Source organism: Camelina sativa, chromosome 10, assembly GCF_030686135.1.
Source record: "Camelina sativa cultivar CO46 ecotype springtype chromosome 10, ASM3068613v1".
Taxonomy (NCBI): Eukaryota; Viridiplantae; Streptophyta; class Magnoliopsida; order Brassicales; family Brassicaceae; genus Camelina; species Camelina sativa.
Window position 1 is genome coordinate 6135852 of NC_141889.1, and position 13517 is coordinate 6149368.

Sequence of the window (13517 nt, forward strand, 5' to 3'; positions counted from 1 at the left end):
TCTCTTTTAATTTTGTCCGTCTACGCCGACGGTTGCACTGTCTACATGTTTTTATTCTAGATGGCATAGACCAATTCCAAACCGGTAACCAAATCAACTGCACATTTTTCTTTAGTCAAAATTGTACAACTTACTTACTTCATAGTTCATACTTCATAGGTTCCATACATTCAGAAAATTGTGCCAATAAAATAAAATTAAAAATTAAACGAATGATAGCTGGACACGTGTCTATCACAGTACAAAGCCTTTTACGAACTTTTGCCATATTCCGGTGACTTGCTCAAAAGTCATATGCGTTTCCCGATCTTCTCGATTCTCCAAATCCAAACCCTAACGTTTTGATTCATCGTTCTGGGTTTCCCCAGCCTTAAGGTTAGATTTTGTCTGACTCTTTCTTAATTTATTTATTTTGTTTTCTGTAGCGATTCATATTCCTCCAAATCAGGGGAAAAAAAAATGAATCTGAGTTCGGTTTTTTTTGTTTGTAAAGGTTCTTCATTTAGGTGACAAACTATAGATGAGGATTAAAAATCCATACTTTTTGTAATTTTTTCATTTGCTGATGATTTTTTCCGACTTGGGTTGTTGAAAAACAGAGATTTGGTACCAATGATGTTGCGTTCTGTTATAAGGAGAGCTGCCACTAAAGGCTCTTCTCCTTCGGTTAGTGCTCTATTTTTTTTTTTCATTATCTCGTTTGGTGGTAATATTGATCGGTTCTATCCAAATGTGACAACTTTTTATCTCTCTCTATATTGTATCAGTTATTCGGAAAATCACTGCAATCTTCTTCTCGTGTTGCGGCATCTTCTCCAAGCTTGCTAACAGGTTCAGACACAGGGGTACGTTTTGTTTTTCCATATTTTCTGATCCCAATTGAGTTGATATTATATGGTTTTGAAATTTATGATCAAACTTATTACTAAAGTCGGTTTTATGTGATCTTGAATCGTATGATCAGATTTCTATGTATTCTGACATCTTTTAAGTACCTTAAAACTTTAATCTAAAGCTGTATTTTATGAATAATCTAATAAAGTTTCATTTGAATTATATGTGAGAATCTGAACAGACATTACTGCATCGTGGAACTCATGCTCATAGCTTTCATAACCTTGCTTTCTCAGGTATTTCATAGTACAACTTTTTAATGTGACTTTGGGGTTTCTTAAGATTTATTAGTTTTTTTGTTTGCATCCCACTAGCAGGGAACTCAAGCTTCTCGAGGTTAGCGAGCTCAGGTTCCTCTACCCTGCAAAGATGGGTCAAGCCTTTTTCATCTGAAAGTGGTATGAATGTTCTACCTGAGCTCTTTCTCTCTTCCACTTTAGGTACTAGGTCTGCCATATTTGGGAGGTACTAGATTTTCCATATTTGGAACCTATGATTGCGTAGAAGAAATTCAGGAGCTCACAGTTGTTCTGATATATATTCTTATGAAACTTTTGTCTTAAAGATCCTGTTAGTGTAGCTTTCATTGGATTTGTAGGGTTTTTTTACACGCTTTCTTGTTAATGTTACTGAAGGAGATACCGTGGAAGCTGTTGTGCCTCATATGGGGGAATCTATCACCGATGGCACCTTAGCAAACTTTCTGAAGAGTAAGTTTCTCGTTTGCATTGTCTTTTCTGGTTCTTTCTGATGTGTAAATATATATCTAAAAGTTCTTTGGTTGGCTCATCTGATGTTGAACTTTCAGAACCTGGTGAGAGAGTCGAGGCTGATGAGGCTATTGCACAAATTGAAACTGATAAGGTATCAATATTTTTATTTTTCTCGCTCTCTCTAAAGACATTTTGTAGATTATGGGTTAAATTTTTCAAATACTATTATTGATACTTCTTTCTGCATTAGGTGACAATAGATATTGCTAGCCCCGCAAGTGGTGTGATTCAAGAGGTAAGCATGTTTTCTATTTGTGTTGTGTATTATGTTCATTCGTTATTGCTGTCCTCTTTCTGGTGTCTATGGTTAGTTACATTTAGTAAACTTGTTTGATTTGGTCTTTTAATGCAGTTTCTAGTCAAGGAAGGAGATACTGTAGAACCAGGAACCAAGGTCGCCATTATTTCAAAGTCTGAGGCTGTATCTCATTCTGCCCCCTCTCAGAAGGTACCAGAGACCTCTGAGCCTAAACCTTCTCCTCCTGCTGAAGATAAGGAAAAGCCCAAAGTGGAAACTGCTCCTGTAGCAGATAAACCCAAAGCACCGTCCTCGCCACCACCACCTAAACAGTCTGCTAAAGAACCGCAGCTTCCTCCTAAGGAAAGAGAAAGACGGGTATGCAAAAATCTCCCATTTTATTTTACTTCTGTCTTCCATTCTTTAAATGATTGTGTTCAGAGGCTAATATAAAGTTGGATATGTTCTGTAATTAAAAGTTTTACAGTAACAAGATTGGTGAATGACATTTAACAACACTGCAGGTTCCAATGACAAGACTTCGGAAACGGGTTGCAACTAGATTGAAAGACTCTCAAAATACTTTCGCATTGCTAACAACTTTCAATGAAGTTGATATGTGAGTAACAGCTAAGACCCTCATGTTGATATATCTATATCAGTTGTGCGAGTACTTTTGATGCTCTGAATTACACTAGTCAGTTTGATGCTGTTTGCTAACTATGGAGCTCCTTTCTTCGTGTAGGACAAATTTGATGAAGCTCCGATCCCAATACAAGGATGCGTTTTATGAAAAGCATGGAGTAAAGTTGGGGCTTATGTCTGGATTCATTAAAGTATGCATTACTAACGTTTTCCCGATATTAATTATACAATGCCAGAGTCAAATAGTAACAATAACAAATAATGCAAATTCTTTGTTATCTGTCTCAGGCTGCTGTTAGCGCCCTCCAGCATCAACCAGTTGTAAATGCAGTTATCGACGGGGATGATATCATATACAGAGACTATGTTGATATCAGTATCGCTGTTGGTACCTCTAAGGTTAGGTCACATTCTCTAGGTATCATTGGTTTGTGCTAAATTGCATCCTTATTGCAATCATGTATGTGAGGCTGAAGTTTTCTTCCTGTGGTCTCTTTTCCAGGGACTTGTAGTACCAGTCATAAGGGGTGCTGATAAAATGAACTTTGCCGAGATAGAGAAAACGATAAACACGCTTGCCAAGAAGGCAAATGAAGGAACCATATCAATAGATGAGATGGCTGGAGGATCATTCACCGTTTCAAATGGTGGTGTCTATGGAAGTCTCATAAGCACTCCAATCATTAACCCTCCTCAGGTTTAACTCAGTTCCTCTCTCACCGGGTCTCTATCAGGAACAAGTTTATTTAACTAAAAGCAACTTGCGGTTTTGCAGTCTGCTATTCTTGGTATGCACTCGATTGTGTCACGTCCAATGGTGGTAGGTGGAACCGTAGTGCCAAGACCAATGATGTACGTCGCACTTACTTATGATCACAGGCTGATTGATGGGAGAGAGGCTGTATACTTCCTGCGCCGTGTCAAGGATGTTGTGGAGGATCCACAAAGGCTTCTTCTTGACATATGAAAAAAGTCGGTTCTGAGGAGCCAGAAAGTGTCTGGCTTTTTGCCAGTTATAGACCTGCAGTGTCTTTAAAACGTTTGGGGGTTAACAACAATTTTTCTCTTTTAAGTTTCTTTACAGTTCCTGGGTATTGCCGGATAGGGGAGAAAAGGCCTCAGTGTCTATGTTCTTACTTGTTACAGAGTTTGATACACATATGTTAATTTTGATTGAATAAAATCAAATAAAATACCCTTTTCTTCGACTTGAATGATCTTTTTATGACTCGAAACATACCAATGGATTTCTTCATTTTTTCTAGACGAGAGAAATTTTTGTATGCTTTCTTTCCTTTACTAATAGAAATGAACATTTTACACGAGAGAACTGAAAAGTATATATTTTCGAAAACTTGTATGCTTTCTTACTGTCAAGGAAATAAACATAAAATTCATATATTATCTTGAAAATAAATTATCATGGTCTCGACAAAAAGAAATCAGTTATAAGAGAAATCACTCAGGTCTGCTAGAGCTCCGATGGTTCCGACTTATTGGGCTTATTGAAGGTAGAGATTTGAACTTCCTGTTGAATGTGACATGAATAATGGTAACACGTAGACCAAAAATTCTCAGATCCTGACTTCTATGCCCTCCTCTTGTAAGTGCTCTTTCACAGCTTGGATTGGTACCTTCATACAAACGGTAGTATAATAGTGTTACCAGACGAGGTGTAAGATTTAGCCAAGGGTTTTAACAAGAGTAAAATAGGTTACCTCTTTCCGGTGGAAAATGCCGGCAGCAAGCGCAGCAGATGCGTTTGTCTTCTCAAACACCTCGGAAAAGTGTCCGGGAGTGCCTGCTCCACTGCTTGCGATCACCGGTATGCCTACTGAATCTGAGATGAGCTTAACTAAGTCTATGTCAAATCCTTTTCCTTGACCTGAAACGCGCAGAGAAGTGAATTTTAGCATATAATGATCTTAACTCCTGAAACAACAAGGCTAATAAGTGATTGTGTGTGCTTTTGATTTCCATGGTGTCGCGTGTAATGGTGCTTGAAATATTCAGATATGAAACCAATTAAAAGTTTCGAAGGACTTTTTGAGTGTACTTACCATCACAGTCTATGCAGTTCAATAAAATTTCACCAGCACCTAATTCCTCAACCGCTTTAGCAAGCTCATACGCTCCAATAGGCCGACCTTCTCGTCCTCCACTGACCTTTTAGTTGAGAACCAGTAGTCAAGAAATGAGACAAATCAATAATAAAGTGCAAAGGGTGGCAGGAATTTTACCGTGCACTGATACCAGGCATATTCTTCCCCATTAGGGCCTAATACCAAAAAGATTAAATCCAGGTTATTCCATTTGTATGCAAATATATGGAAAAACTATATTCAATGTGACTGCGTTCTTAGTATAGTTCAAGGAAACGACTAAAAGCTCAAATAAGATTGATGCAAGATGAACCATATCGGCATATCATGTCCTTCAGGAAACTAGAGTTTTGGTTAACATAGCAATAAGAATATTTGCCTTGGACACTTAATGTATGATCGCGCAAACTAGTGCATGATATAAATGAACCAGCCTATATCATATTCGTTTAGAGGTGATAACACCAGCATACCTGGGTTAGTCACTCTGATGACTTTGTATGGCACATCATCAGGATGGTTCACATAAACTCGACGAGGATCTATACTTACAACCACGGCCTGTGAAAACAAAAACCCTGTCAAGTATGATTAAGTGAAAAGCTGCTGCCGACTTCACACAATTAGAGGATATAAAAAAAAGTCAAAAATATATTCACTGTTTACTCCATCTGTAACTAAGATATTGATATCCTTCTTAAAGCAACTAGCACCCTTTATTTTTTGCAAGCTGGGGTTTAAGTAAAAAGAAAGCAAATTGTTCTGGACTGGGTAACAATTACCTGATTTCCATAAACTCTGGATATCTGTTCTAAACTGCTCTTCCCCGTTTTCACCTACAAGAAAACAGGAAAAGGGGATTAAATGTCTAGTCAGTTATAGATACTATCATGAACAACAACTTCGATAAATTAGACAGGCAAGTACAAGCTTACTCCTGATTTCACAAACTCCTCTGCAGCGTAAACAGCGTCACTTCCTATGGAGATCTTATCAGCACCGGATCTGAAATACTCAGCAGCAACTTCCAAGCTTGAATAGTACCTGAGCCATTGTAACTTGATATTATATTGAGTAGAGGATAGAAATGGCAACATCCTTGCAGGAAAATAAAAAAAGAAAGAACGAGCATAATCCCTGCATAAAAATGTTCACAAGAAACAAGCTGAAAAGTTTATCATGTACCTGCCGCTAGCATCTGTAAAATCTCTAATACCACCTCCAACAGTTAGTGGTACAAAGACATTCTTTGATGTGTGCCTCAACACCTATAAAGCATGGAAGTGATCTAAATCGGAGATAGAGAGAAAACGGTGCAGAAGTAATACTTCAATCCTGACGAGAGAAAAAAAACTAGGTACCTGTATCATTGGCAAATCCCCTAGCGGAAAGTCGCGGAATCCAGTTATGTTTAAAAAGCTAATCTACAAACCACAAGCAGCATGTTTAAGTGCCAAATTAAATCTCAATTAAGAGTCTTGGAGCTATTAACCAGTTATTGCGACACGAACATATACAGTACTGTTAAAGCATACCTCATCTGCACCATCTTTGTAATACTGCCCTGCTAAATCGACAGGTTTGCCAAGGTTTCGAACCTGCGCAAGAAAAGTTTATAAATCCAGAGCTTATTGTTTCCGATGAGAATAACTAGTGAAATCGAAAACTCTCAGGTAAGATATGGACCTATCGAGTACATCCAGATACCAACAGTGAATCATTTTTTCACAAAGAACAGTAGAACACAGCTCAAAATAAGACATTGAAACAACAATTTTCACAGACCTCGTTTTCATTAGATTGCTCTCTCACATCATATTGGTCCCCTTTAGTTACTACAAGATCTCCTTTATCATTACTCCTGACATCAAGACAAGCAATCACCTAAAGAAAAAAGAATAGTTAGAAAAACTGCCTATCATAATAGTTAAGAGCAATTGTGGAGTAGACAGACATCCGGTAATAATATTAAAAGCTTATTACCCTCTTTGCAAGTTTTGAAGCCTTCCCTTCCATTGGCTTCTGTCTTCAAGTGAAATGTGGTTTTCATTAGACACCAAAAAATTAGGAACTTTGTACATGTAAGGTTAGAGTGAAAGCTACCTGTGTCGCTGGTAAATTTGGATGCAAGAACCTATTTAAAACAGAAAGCCCCACCTCTGAAATTACCAGATTCAGAATTAGCACAAGACTACATATGAAAATAGACTCTGAATAAGAGATGAAGTAAACTAGACGAAAATTTCATACCCCCGCTCTTCTCGGGATGGAATTGGACTGCATGCACATTTCCCCTTCTAATGGAAGATATAAAGGAATCACCATAGTTGCACGTAGACGAAATCCATTCCTTGTTTTCATTTGACTACAACAATTACAGAACTGAAGTTTCAGAATACACGTAAAAGAAGTGCAAGACAAAGGTCCGTAAATGAAAATGACAGAAGAAATAAAAAAGACAAAATTGTTATCCATACCGGAATGGCGCGGTACGAATGAACAAAATATACATGACGATTTCCCACATCATCCAAAATTTCAGAATCCTTGCCCACTTGCAAAGCATTCCAGCCAATGTGGGGTACTCTTATACCAGCAGAAGAATCAAAGCGTCCAACAATTCCCGGTATCACACCAAGACCTTTGACTAACACAAATATACAGATGCTTAAGTAGAAAGTACATGATACCATAAAGTAGATCATGTTGAATGTATTGACGGATAGATTGTAGAATATAATATGAAGTGGAGCAATGGAGGTAAACCTGGTCCATTCTCCTCACTAGACTCGAAAAGTAGTTGTAGCCCAAGACATATGCCTAGAAATGGACGGTCATTCTCAATATATGTGCACAATGCTTCAGCCATCCTGAAGCATCAATGAACCGAAAATCGTATATAAAGAACAAGACAAAACATATCAACTATAAGCTTTATGAAGACCTCAGAATACAAAGCATTTTAAACGATTCAAGCATGAGATGTGGTTACAGATTTGTTACATAAGAAGACCTCAGACCTTGAGCTACTTAACAAAAGATACTTCGTGGTAATTGATATACAATCAAGGAACAGCGAAATCCACAGAGCTTAGTAATACACGTACCCGGTTTTGTTAAGCACATCCATGGCGGGTGAAAAAGCTCCAACGCCAGGAAATATAAGTCGATCAGCATTCAGAATGTCACCTGGCGTTTGAACCTTAACATTACAAAGTTGATATCAGTCTTTGCCTAACGACGCTTACAAGATCACTACATTTCCCAACACTGACTAGAGTTCCCAGGGATGAAAATGAGAAACAATATCAAAATTAGATTCCTACGTCTTTGATGGTGAACCCGAGATGGCGAAGAGCATTGCGGATGCTCCGAACATTCCCAGCTCCGTAGTCAAGCAAAGTCACAACTACTCATCACAGAGACAAATAAGAAGCTTCAGAGAGGAAACAAAAACGAATGAAGTATAACAGGAATAAACAATATAAAATACCAGAGTCGGAGGTAGAAGATGCACGGACGGAGAGGCTTCTCGGATATTTGAATTTGCCAGGATTCTTCCGGGAGAGGAACAAAGAAGTCGGAGAAGAAACACGAATCGACGAAGAAGGGGAGGATGAAAGGTTTTGTCTGGAAGAGATAACTGACGAGAATGGCGCCGCCGTAGCCTCCATTGCTATCATCAATACTCACTCACTGCCAAGGAAAGCTCTCTTCGATTGCTATTTCAAAAGGTTGTCCCTTCCGTCCACTAAGTCAACAACACTAACCCACTCTATCTACGACGTCGTTTCAATTATATTAAAGGGGCTTTTGAGTTGGATTTATAAACTTCATTAACAGATATAATGGGCCTGGGCTTCACTCGACATCTCTAGCTTGCTTTTATAAAATAAAATAATGAAGGTACACGTACCAAATACAAAGAGTGAAATAATGTACTTAAATACAAGTTATTCTATACTTTCATATAATATATGACATACATACATTACATAGACTCGTAGTAGTACATAAGAGCCACTAGAAACAATAACAAAAATAAAATAAAATTAATTTCTACCAGTTTATAAATTTCAAACTGATGATGACAAAATTAAATAAAAACACTGATAATAAATGAGTTTAATATTGGAATGGATAAGGGTATATAAATATAATACACCTACTTTCCTAATCAATCATCTAAAACGACAAACTATTTATTACTCATACCGTTCCAATGTTCTCGTCTTCTCATTCGACTTTTACACACTTACCATTCACCTCTTTTACCATTCTAAAAATTAGGAGTTTACCAATCGCTAGCAAGCGAATCACCATGTGTTCTATCTGAAACTTGCTGCCTTCTAAGAATCCTTCAGCTGACTTATCAGCTCTGACCAATTACGTCCCTTCAACTTCTTTTACCTCTAGTCTGTTTTTCCGTCTCACTATTAGTTTGTTAGGATGGACATTACAGATTACATATTCAATACAATCTCGGAGACATCTTTGTCCCAACTGTCATCCTGCATGAGCAACCGATGGTGGCATCAAAAATCGTACCTTTTTTGTCCCAATATTATTAGGAGGTAGTACCCGTCGGCTTGAGACCGATAAGATGCCTTCTTTAGAAGAAAAAAAGAATTGTAGTAAATGTAACTTCTTTAGAAAAAAAAATAATTCAAAGCTAAAATTAAAACTCTATCAAACAATACTAGATTTGGTTTTGGCTTACAATGATTATTCTTTTAAAACCTAATTAGTAACGCAAAACTAAAACCCCGATTAAACCACCAACATGTTAAAATCTCTATGTGGTTGTGTTATTACATGGAATTGAACTATTTGCACATCAAAAATTATATTTCTTTCAAAAATTATGGTTTTGGCCAATGATTTAATGATTTAACTATTATTTAATACTAATAATTTTTTTGACCATATTATTTCCAGTATTGTGCATTATATTAATTAGTGATGTTTGAAAATATTCTAGAAACTAAATGTTGAGTATAGATTTCCTTCTATATAAGCATCATTATAAGATTTTTATAATAATTTTTTTATAAAAATTTTAAGATGTTCTTATCAAATGTAATATTAGGATTATGTGATGAATTTTGTTTTCTTATCCAGAGTAAAACAACATTAATTTTAAATAGATATATACTTTAAAAAGAAATGAATCAGAGAGAGTTGGTGTCACCTACTCTCCAGCCATCTAATGGAAGACATGAAAGATGATCAGAACAAAAGATGACAAAATAAAAGGTTCATATATGATATTGTTATTGACTGCGTTTGCCAACAATAACTCTTTCCCATCATTTTTCTCTAGTCAACTCTTTTCATCTCTAATAAATTTATCTGAAATAATGATTTAGTAACATGTGATGTAATAGTTCACAAGACAATACGTCGTATATATATGACTTCAAGTTTTGATGTATATTTGGGAACTACTGAAATCATTGTATTTGGATTGGATAATGTTATCATAATTTTATTGGTAAGGTAAATGAACAGCTAGAAAGAAAACTTATAGTAGGTACAGTTTCACCAAGGAATTTGTTTGCAGTGGGTTTTCAACCGGCTGATTGTTCTTACCGTAATTGTTGGAAAATTAGTCAGATTGTTTTACTTTTGGGCATTCGCCACTTACCACTATTACAAACCAATACTAACTACTCAAATAGAAAAGAAAAAAATGAGATGACAAATACTCTTTGGTATATATGTCCTGCGTTTGATAAAGTCATCACGACATCAGCATTGAGTCATCAATCACCAGCATCAACCCTTCACAACGATCATCTTCTACCTGTGATTAGTTTTTCGTTTTGTAGGTAAACTATATGTTAATGCGGTTATGGCATGTACTAAAGATAGTGGCAAATGATATGGTACGAGAAAATGGTTTTGTAATACTATGATTGTTTGAACAAAAAAATAAAAAAAATACTATTATTGTTTCATTTTTGTTTTGTAAATTAGCTTACAACAGATAAGATCAATGTTTTAATGATTTAAAAAGGAAACAAATAATTAACCATAAAATAATTTTTATATCAATTTTAAAAGAAAAGTACTTGTACTATACACAAACATTTTTTCTAAGTGAAAGTGAGAGCTTTTGTCGTCCAGAGATTTTAATTATACTAGTACTGATCAGTGGTGTTCTTAAATTCATATATTGTTTGTTCTTTGGCTAAGTACGGAAAATATATAATTAATGGTACAACAAATTTCCGCAAACGGTACCGAATAAATTGTGCGATATTGATTTTTTTTTTTTTAATCATTTGTTTTGTTAGGTAATTGGTGTCAAAGGAAGAATGTTCAAATGATGGTAGTGCAGTAGAACTATCAAATATCAAGACCAACGAAATTGTCAGTGTCGGTGTCTATGTGTTAATAGATTTTAGACGGTGGAAGTTGACTAAAAGGATTAGTCCGCTTTATTTACTTCAATTATGTAAACTCCGACTTTGATCATAAACCTCAAAGAAAGAGTCGCCTGCGTTCACATAACAGGGTACCTATGCGGTTTTATTAGGTGGTGAACACCCAAAAAGTTGTACGGAACTATAGACGTCGTCTGTAGTCTGTAGATACGTACGTTTAATTTTGGACCAAATCTAGATTGACTTCATCTATAGTCAAATCTCATCTATTCCATTTCCAACCTTTGTAAAGATGTACGGCTTTGAATTACCTTGCCTTTGTAGAGTCGTGTACGTACAATAGTCTCTAGAAAATAAAAAATCGTTAGTACTAGTGCATAACCTTAACGTCTATTATGACATATGTTTGTTGTAGATTCTTTCATTGTAAACACATGGACATGGTTCAATGTTCATCAGACTTGGTTAATATGACTTAAAAAAAAAACGAGCTACCAGTTTGAAAAACAAATGTTTTTTTTATTCTCATTAGTAGTAGTAGTGCGAAACACATTCTTTATTTTATCTTCAAGACAAAAATAATAAAAAGCAATAAAATTTCCTTGAATAGCAACATTAGAGTAGAAATTATTAATGATGTCGTCAGAGGAATATTCCAAGAACAAGCTGTCTTGATTCGAATTCCAATCCCCAACTTCTTCAGTCGACGACGTTGCTTCAACGCAAATCACGTCCTGGTCCCCGTTGCGTTCCTCGGTTTCTTCATGTTCATCGCCTCTCACTTTGTACCACCCGCCGTCGTCTTCCGTATCCCAATCAGGTAAACTTGAATTATCATCTCCGGCAAGTTTCTCGATCCGATCAGCCGGTGAATCACAAGACTCCGAGTAACCAGCAAAAGGGTTGTCATGATCCATCGAAATTAAATGACACTTCGAGACTTCACATGAATCCCAAAAATGTTTATCCAACACAGTGCTCGGAGATGAAGTCTTATTCAGACACAGACACTCACTAGATTGAGATTCTTTATCATCGTCGTTGTCAAGAAAAGGATGTTTAAGCAATTCGTGCACTGTCCATCTCTGTTTTGTATCTTTCTTGAAACAACTCATCAGAAAGTCTTTAGCTTTCTCCGATACACACACGGGAATCTCCGGCGACTCACCAGAGAATCCAATCTTATACATTGCAGCAACGACGTCGTTTAGCTCCGGCCATGGGCTTGATCCAGTCATCATCTCCATCACCGTACATCCCAAAGCCCACACGTCAGCCGGAAACCTCTGTTCTTCACCACGAGCAACTTCAGGCGCCATAAACGCCGGTGTGCCGGAAAACTCCGACTCGCCAACCGTTTTAGCACAGCCCATATCAGCGATTTTCAAAACGCCGTTCTCCTCGACCAGCAAGTTCTGGCTCTTCAAGTCGCAGTGAACAATCCCTCTCTCGTGAATATACATCAGACCGTTGAGAATTTGTCGTGTGTATGATCTTATCGCCGGCTCCGGCAACTTCCCGCCGGATTTTTTGATTAGATCGTGAAGACTCCCGCCAGAAACGTATTCCATCAGGATATTGTAAACCAATCGATCGTTCTCACGCGTCAAACCAGAGCCTATGTACTTGACTATGTGAGGAGAGCTCAATGTAGACAAGATCGATTCCTCTTTCTGCAAGAACGTTGAGGAAGACAACTCTGCGGATTTGACAGCAAAGATCTCACCGGAGTTTGAGATTGCTATAGAGACGGTTGCGGTTGAGCCTCGACCTATGATTGGTCCCCTTGTCCAATTCATCTCCATATTAGGAACTAGGAACAGAGCAAAAAGAAGAAAACAGAGTAGATGTGAATTTTTAGAGAGTGGGAGAATTTTTTTTGATGAATAAGAGATGTTGAATTGTTTAAGCAAATGGGTAAATAAGAAGCTTATATATATATATATAAGAGTTTTATGTATGTGTGTGTTTTGGGTATGTAGAAGTGTGTGTGTATGTGACTTTGGCATGGGGCTTTTGGTTCAAAGTCTAATACGACATTCTTTATTCTTAATTTTCTTGATTTCTTCTCCACCAATTATGAAGCTCCATTACTTTAAGCTTATCTTTCACTTTACCTAGATTTGGATAAATTATATTACTATTTGTTTACTGTTTACAGCAGTTTAATCTAATATTCAAAGTTCCAAAATTATTGTACCTTATGACAGGCGTAGCTTAGTCTGAATTTTGCAAATATTTAAGCATGATCCATACCAATGACAACCATGCTTATTAAAAAAATGAAACTTAAGTATATGGTTTAATTTATTTGTTCGAAAGTATATTCCATCGCCAAAATGAGTATGGTATGACGTTCACTGCAAGATCATCTTGTGAGTGCAAACTTGTCAATAAGTGCAAACTTTATCAATGTTGCCAACAGCTGCATGTTAAGTCATCTGTGTATATTTAATGTGTAATATACTTAATCGAG

General features: G+C 36.7%; 2 protein-coding genes and 1 pseudogene across 5 annotated transcripts; 1 reads left to right on the forward strand and 2 right to left on the reverse strand.

Moving 5' to 3' along the window:
* Positions 1 to 80: 80 nt before the first annotated feature.
* LOC104717542 (dihydrolipoyllysine-residue succinyltransferase component of 2-oxoglutarate dehydrogenase complex 2, mitochondrial) lies at positions 81 to 3758 on the forward strand. Of its 2 annotated transcripts, none has more exons than XM_010435125.3 (14): positions 81 to 375; positions 600 to 666; positions 768 to 845; positions 1076 to 1130; positions 1212 to 1292; positions 1530 to 1604; positions 1703 to 1758; positions 1858 to 1902; positions 2020 to 2283; positions 2430 to 2524; positions 2651 to 2741; positions 2839 to 2949; positions 3053 to 3247; positions 3326 to 3758. In XM_010435125.3, exons 2-14 carry the CDS (start codon positions 613 to 615, stop codon positions 3515 to 3517), a joined length of 1392 nt encoding a protein of 463 aa, XP_010433427.1. In that variant the 5' UTR covers positions 81 to 375; positions 600 to 612; the 3' UTR covers positions 3518 to 3758. The 2 variants fall into 2 exon arrangements, with proteins under 2 accessions (XP_010433427.1, XP_010433426.1); XM_010435124.3 differs by having other exon boundaries at positions 102 to 375; positions 1209 to 1292.
* A 67-nt stretch (positions 3759 to 3825) lies between these two features.
* LOC104717543 (imidazole glycerol phosphate synthase hisHF, chloroplastic) lies at positions 3826 to 8424 on the reverse strand. Of its 2 annotated transcripts, none has more exons than XM_010435126.3 (19): positions 8146 to 8424; positions 7979 to 8061; positions 7760 to 7854; positions 7419 to 7522; positions 7130 to 7299; positions 6903 to 7017; positions 6756 to 6811; positions 6636 to 6674; positions 6438 to 6536; positions 6188 to 6250; positions 6014 to 6076; positions 5838 to 5920; positions 5588 to 5696; positions 5435 to 5488; positions 5126 to 5213; positions 4791 to 4828; positions 4611 to 4716; positions 4269 to 4435; positions 3826 to 4184 (listed from the first exon to the last, which is right to left on the reverse strand). In XM_010435126.3, exons 1-19 carry the CDS (start codon positions 8333 to 8335, stop codon positions 4125 to 4127), a joined length of 1782 nt encoding a protein of 593 aa, XP_010433428.2. In that variant the 5' UTR covers positions 8336 to 8424; the 3' UTR covers positions 3826 to 4124. The 2 variants fall into 2 exon arrangements, with proteins under 2 accessions (XP_010433428.2, XP_087326586.1); XM_087470460.1 differs by having other exon boundaries at positions 6636 to 6678; positions 8146 to 8394.
* A 3108-nt stretch (positions 8425 to 11532) lies between these two features.
* LOC104720099 (mitogen-activated protein kinase kinase kinase 18 pseudogene) lies at positions 11533 to 13086 on the reverse strand (annotated as a pseudogene). The gene has a single exon (XR_015568226.1). The product of XR_015568226.1 is annotated as a mitogen-activated protein kinase kinase kinase 18 pseudogene (transcript).
* Positions 13087 to 13517: the final 431 nt, after the last annotated feature.

Coding starts and splice junctions, on each gene's coding strand:
- LOC104717542 (XM_010435124.3), top strand. CDS start 613: ATGATGTTGCGTTCTGTTATAAGGAGAGCTGCCACTAAAGGCTCTTCT. Junction 667..767: donor CTAAAGGCTCTTCTCCTTCG/GTTAGTGCTCTA, acceptor ATATTGTATCAG/TTATTCGGAAAATCACTGCA. Junction 2,525..2,650: donor ACTTTCAATGAAGTTGATAT/GTGAGTAACAGC, acceptor TTCTTCGTGTAG/GACAAATTTGATGAAGCTCC.
- LOC104717543 (XM_010435126.3), bottom strand. CDS start 8,335: ATGATAGCAATGGAGGCTACGGCGGCGCCATTCTCGTCAGTTATCTCT. Junction 6,812..6,902: donor CCATCCCGAGAAGAGCGGGG/GTATGAAATTTT, acceptor TGGTAATTTCAG/AGGTGGGGCTTTCTGTTTTA. Junction 5,921..6,013: donor GGGATTTGCCAATGATACAG/GTACCTAGTTTT, acceptor CATGCTTTATAG/GTGTTGAGGCACACATCAAA.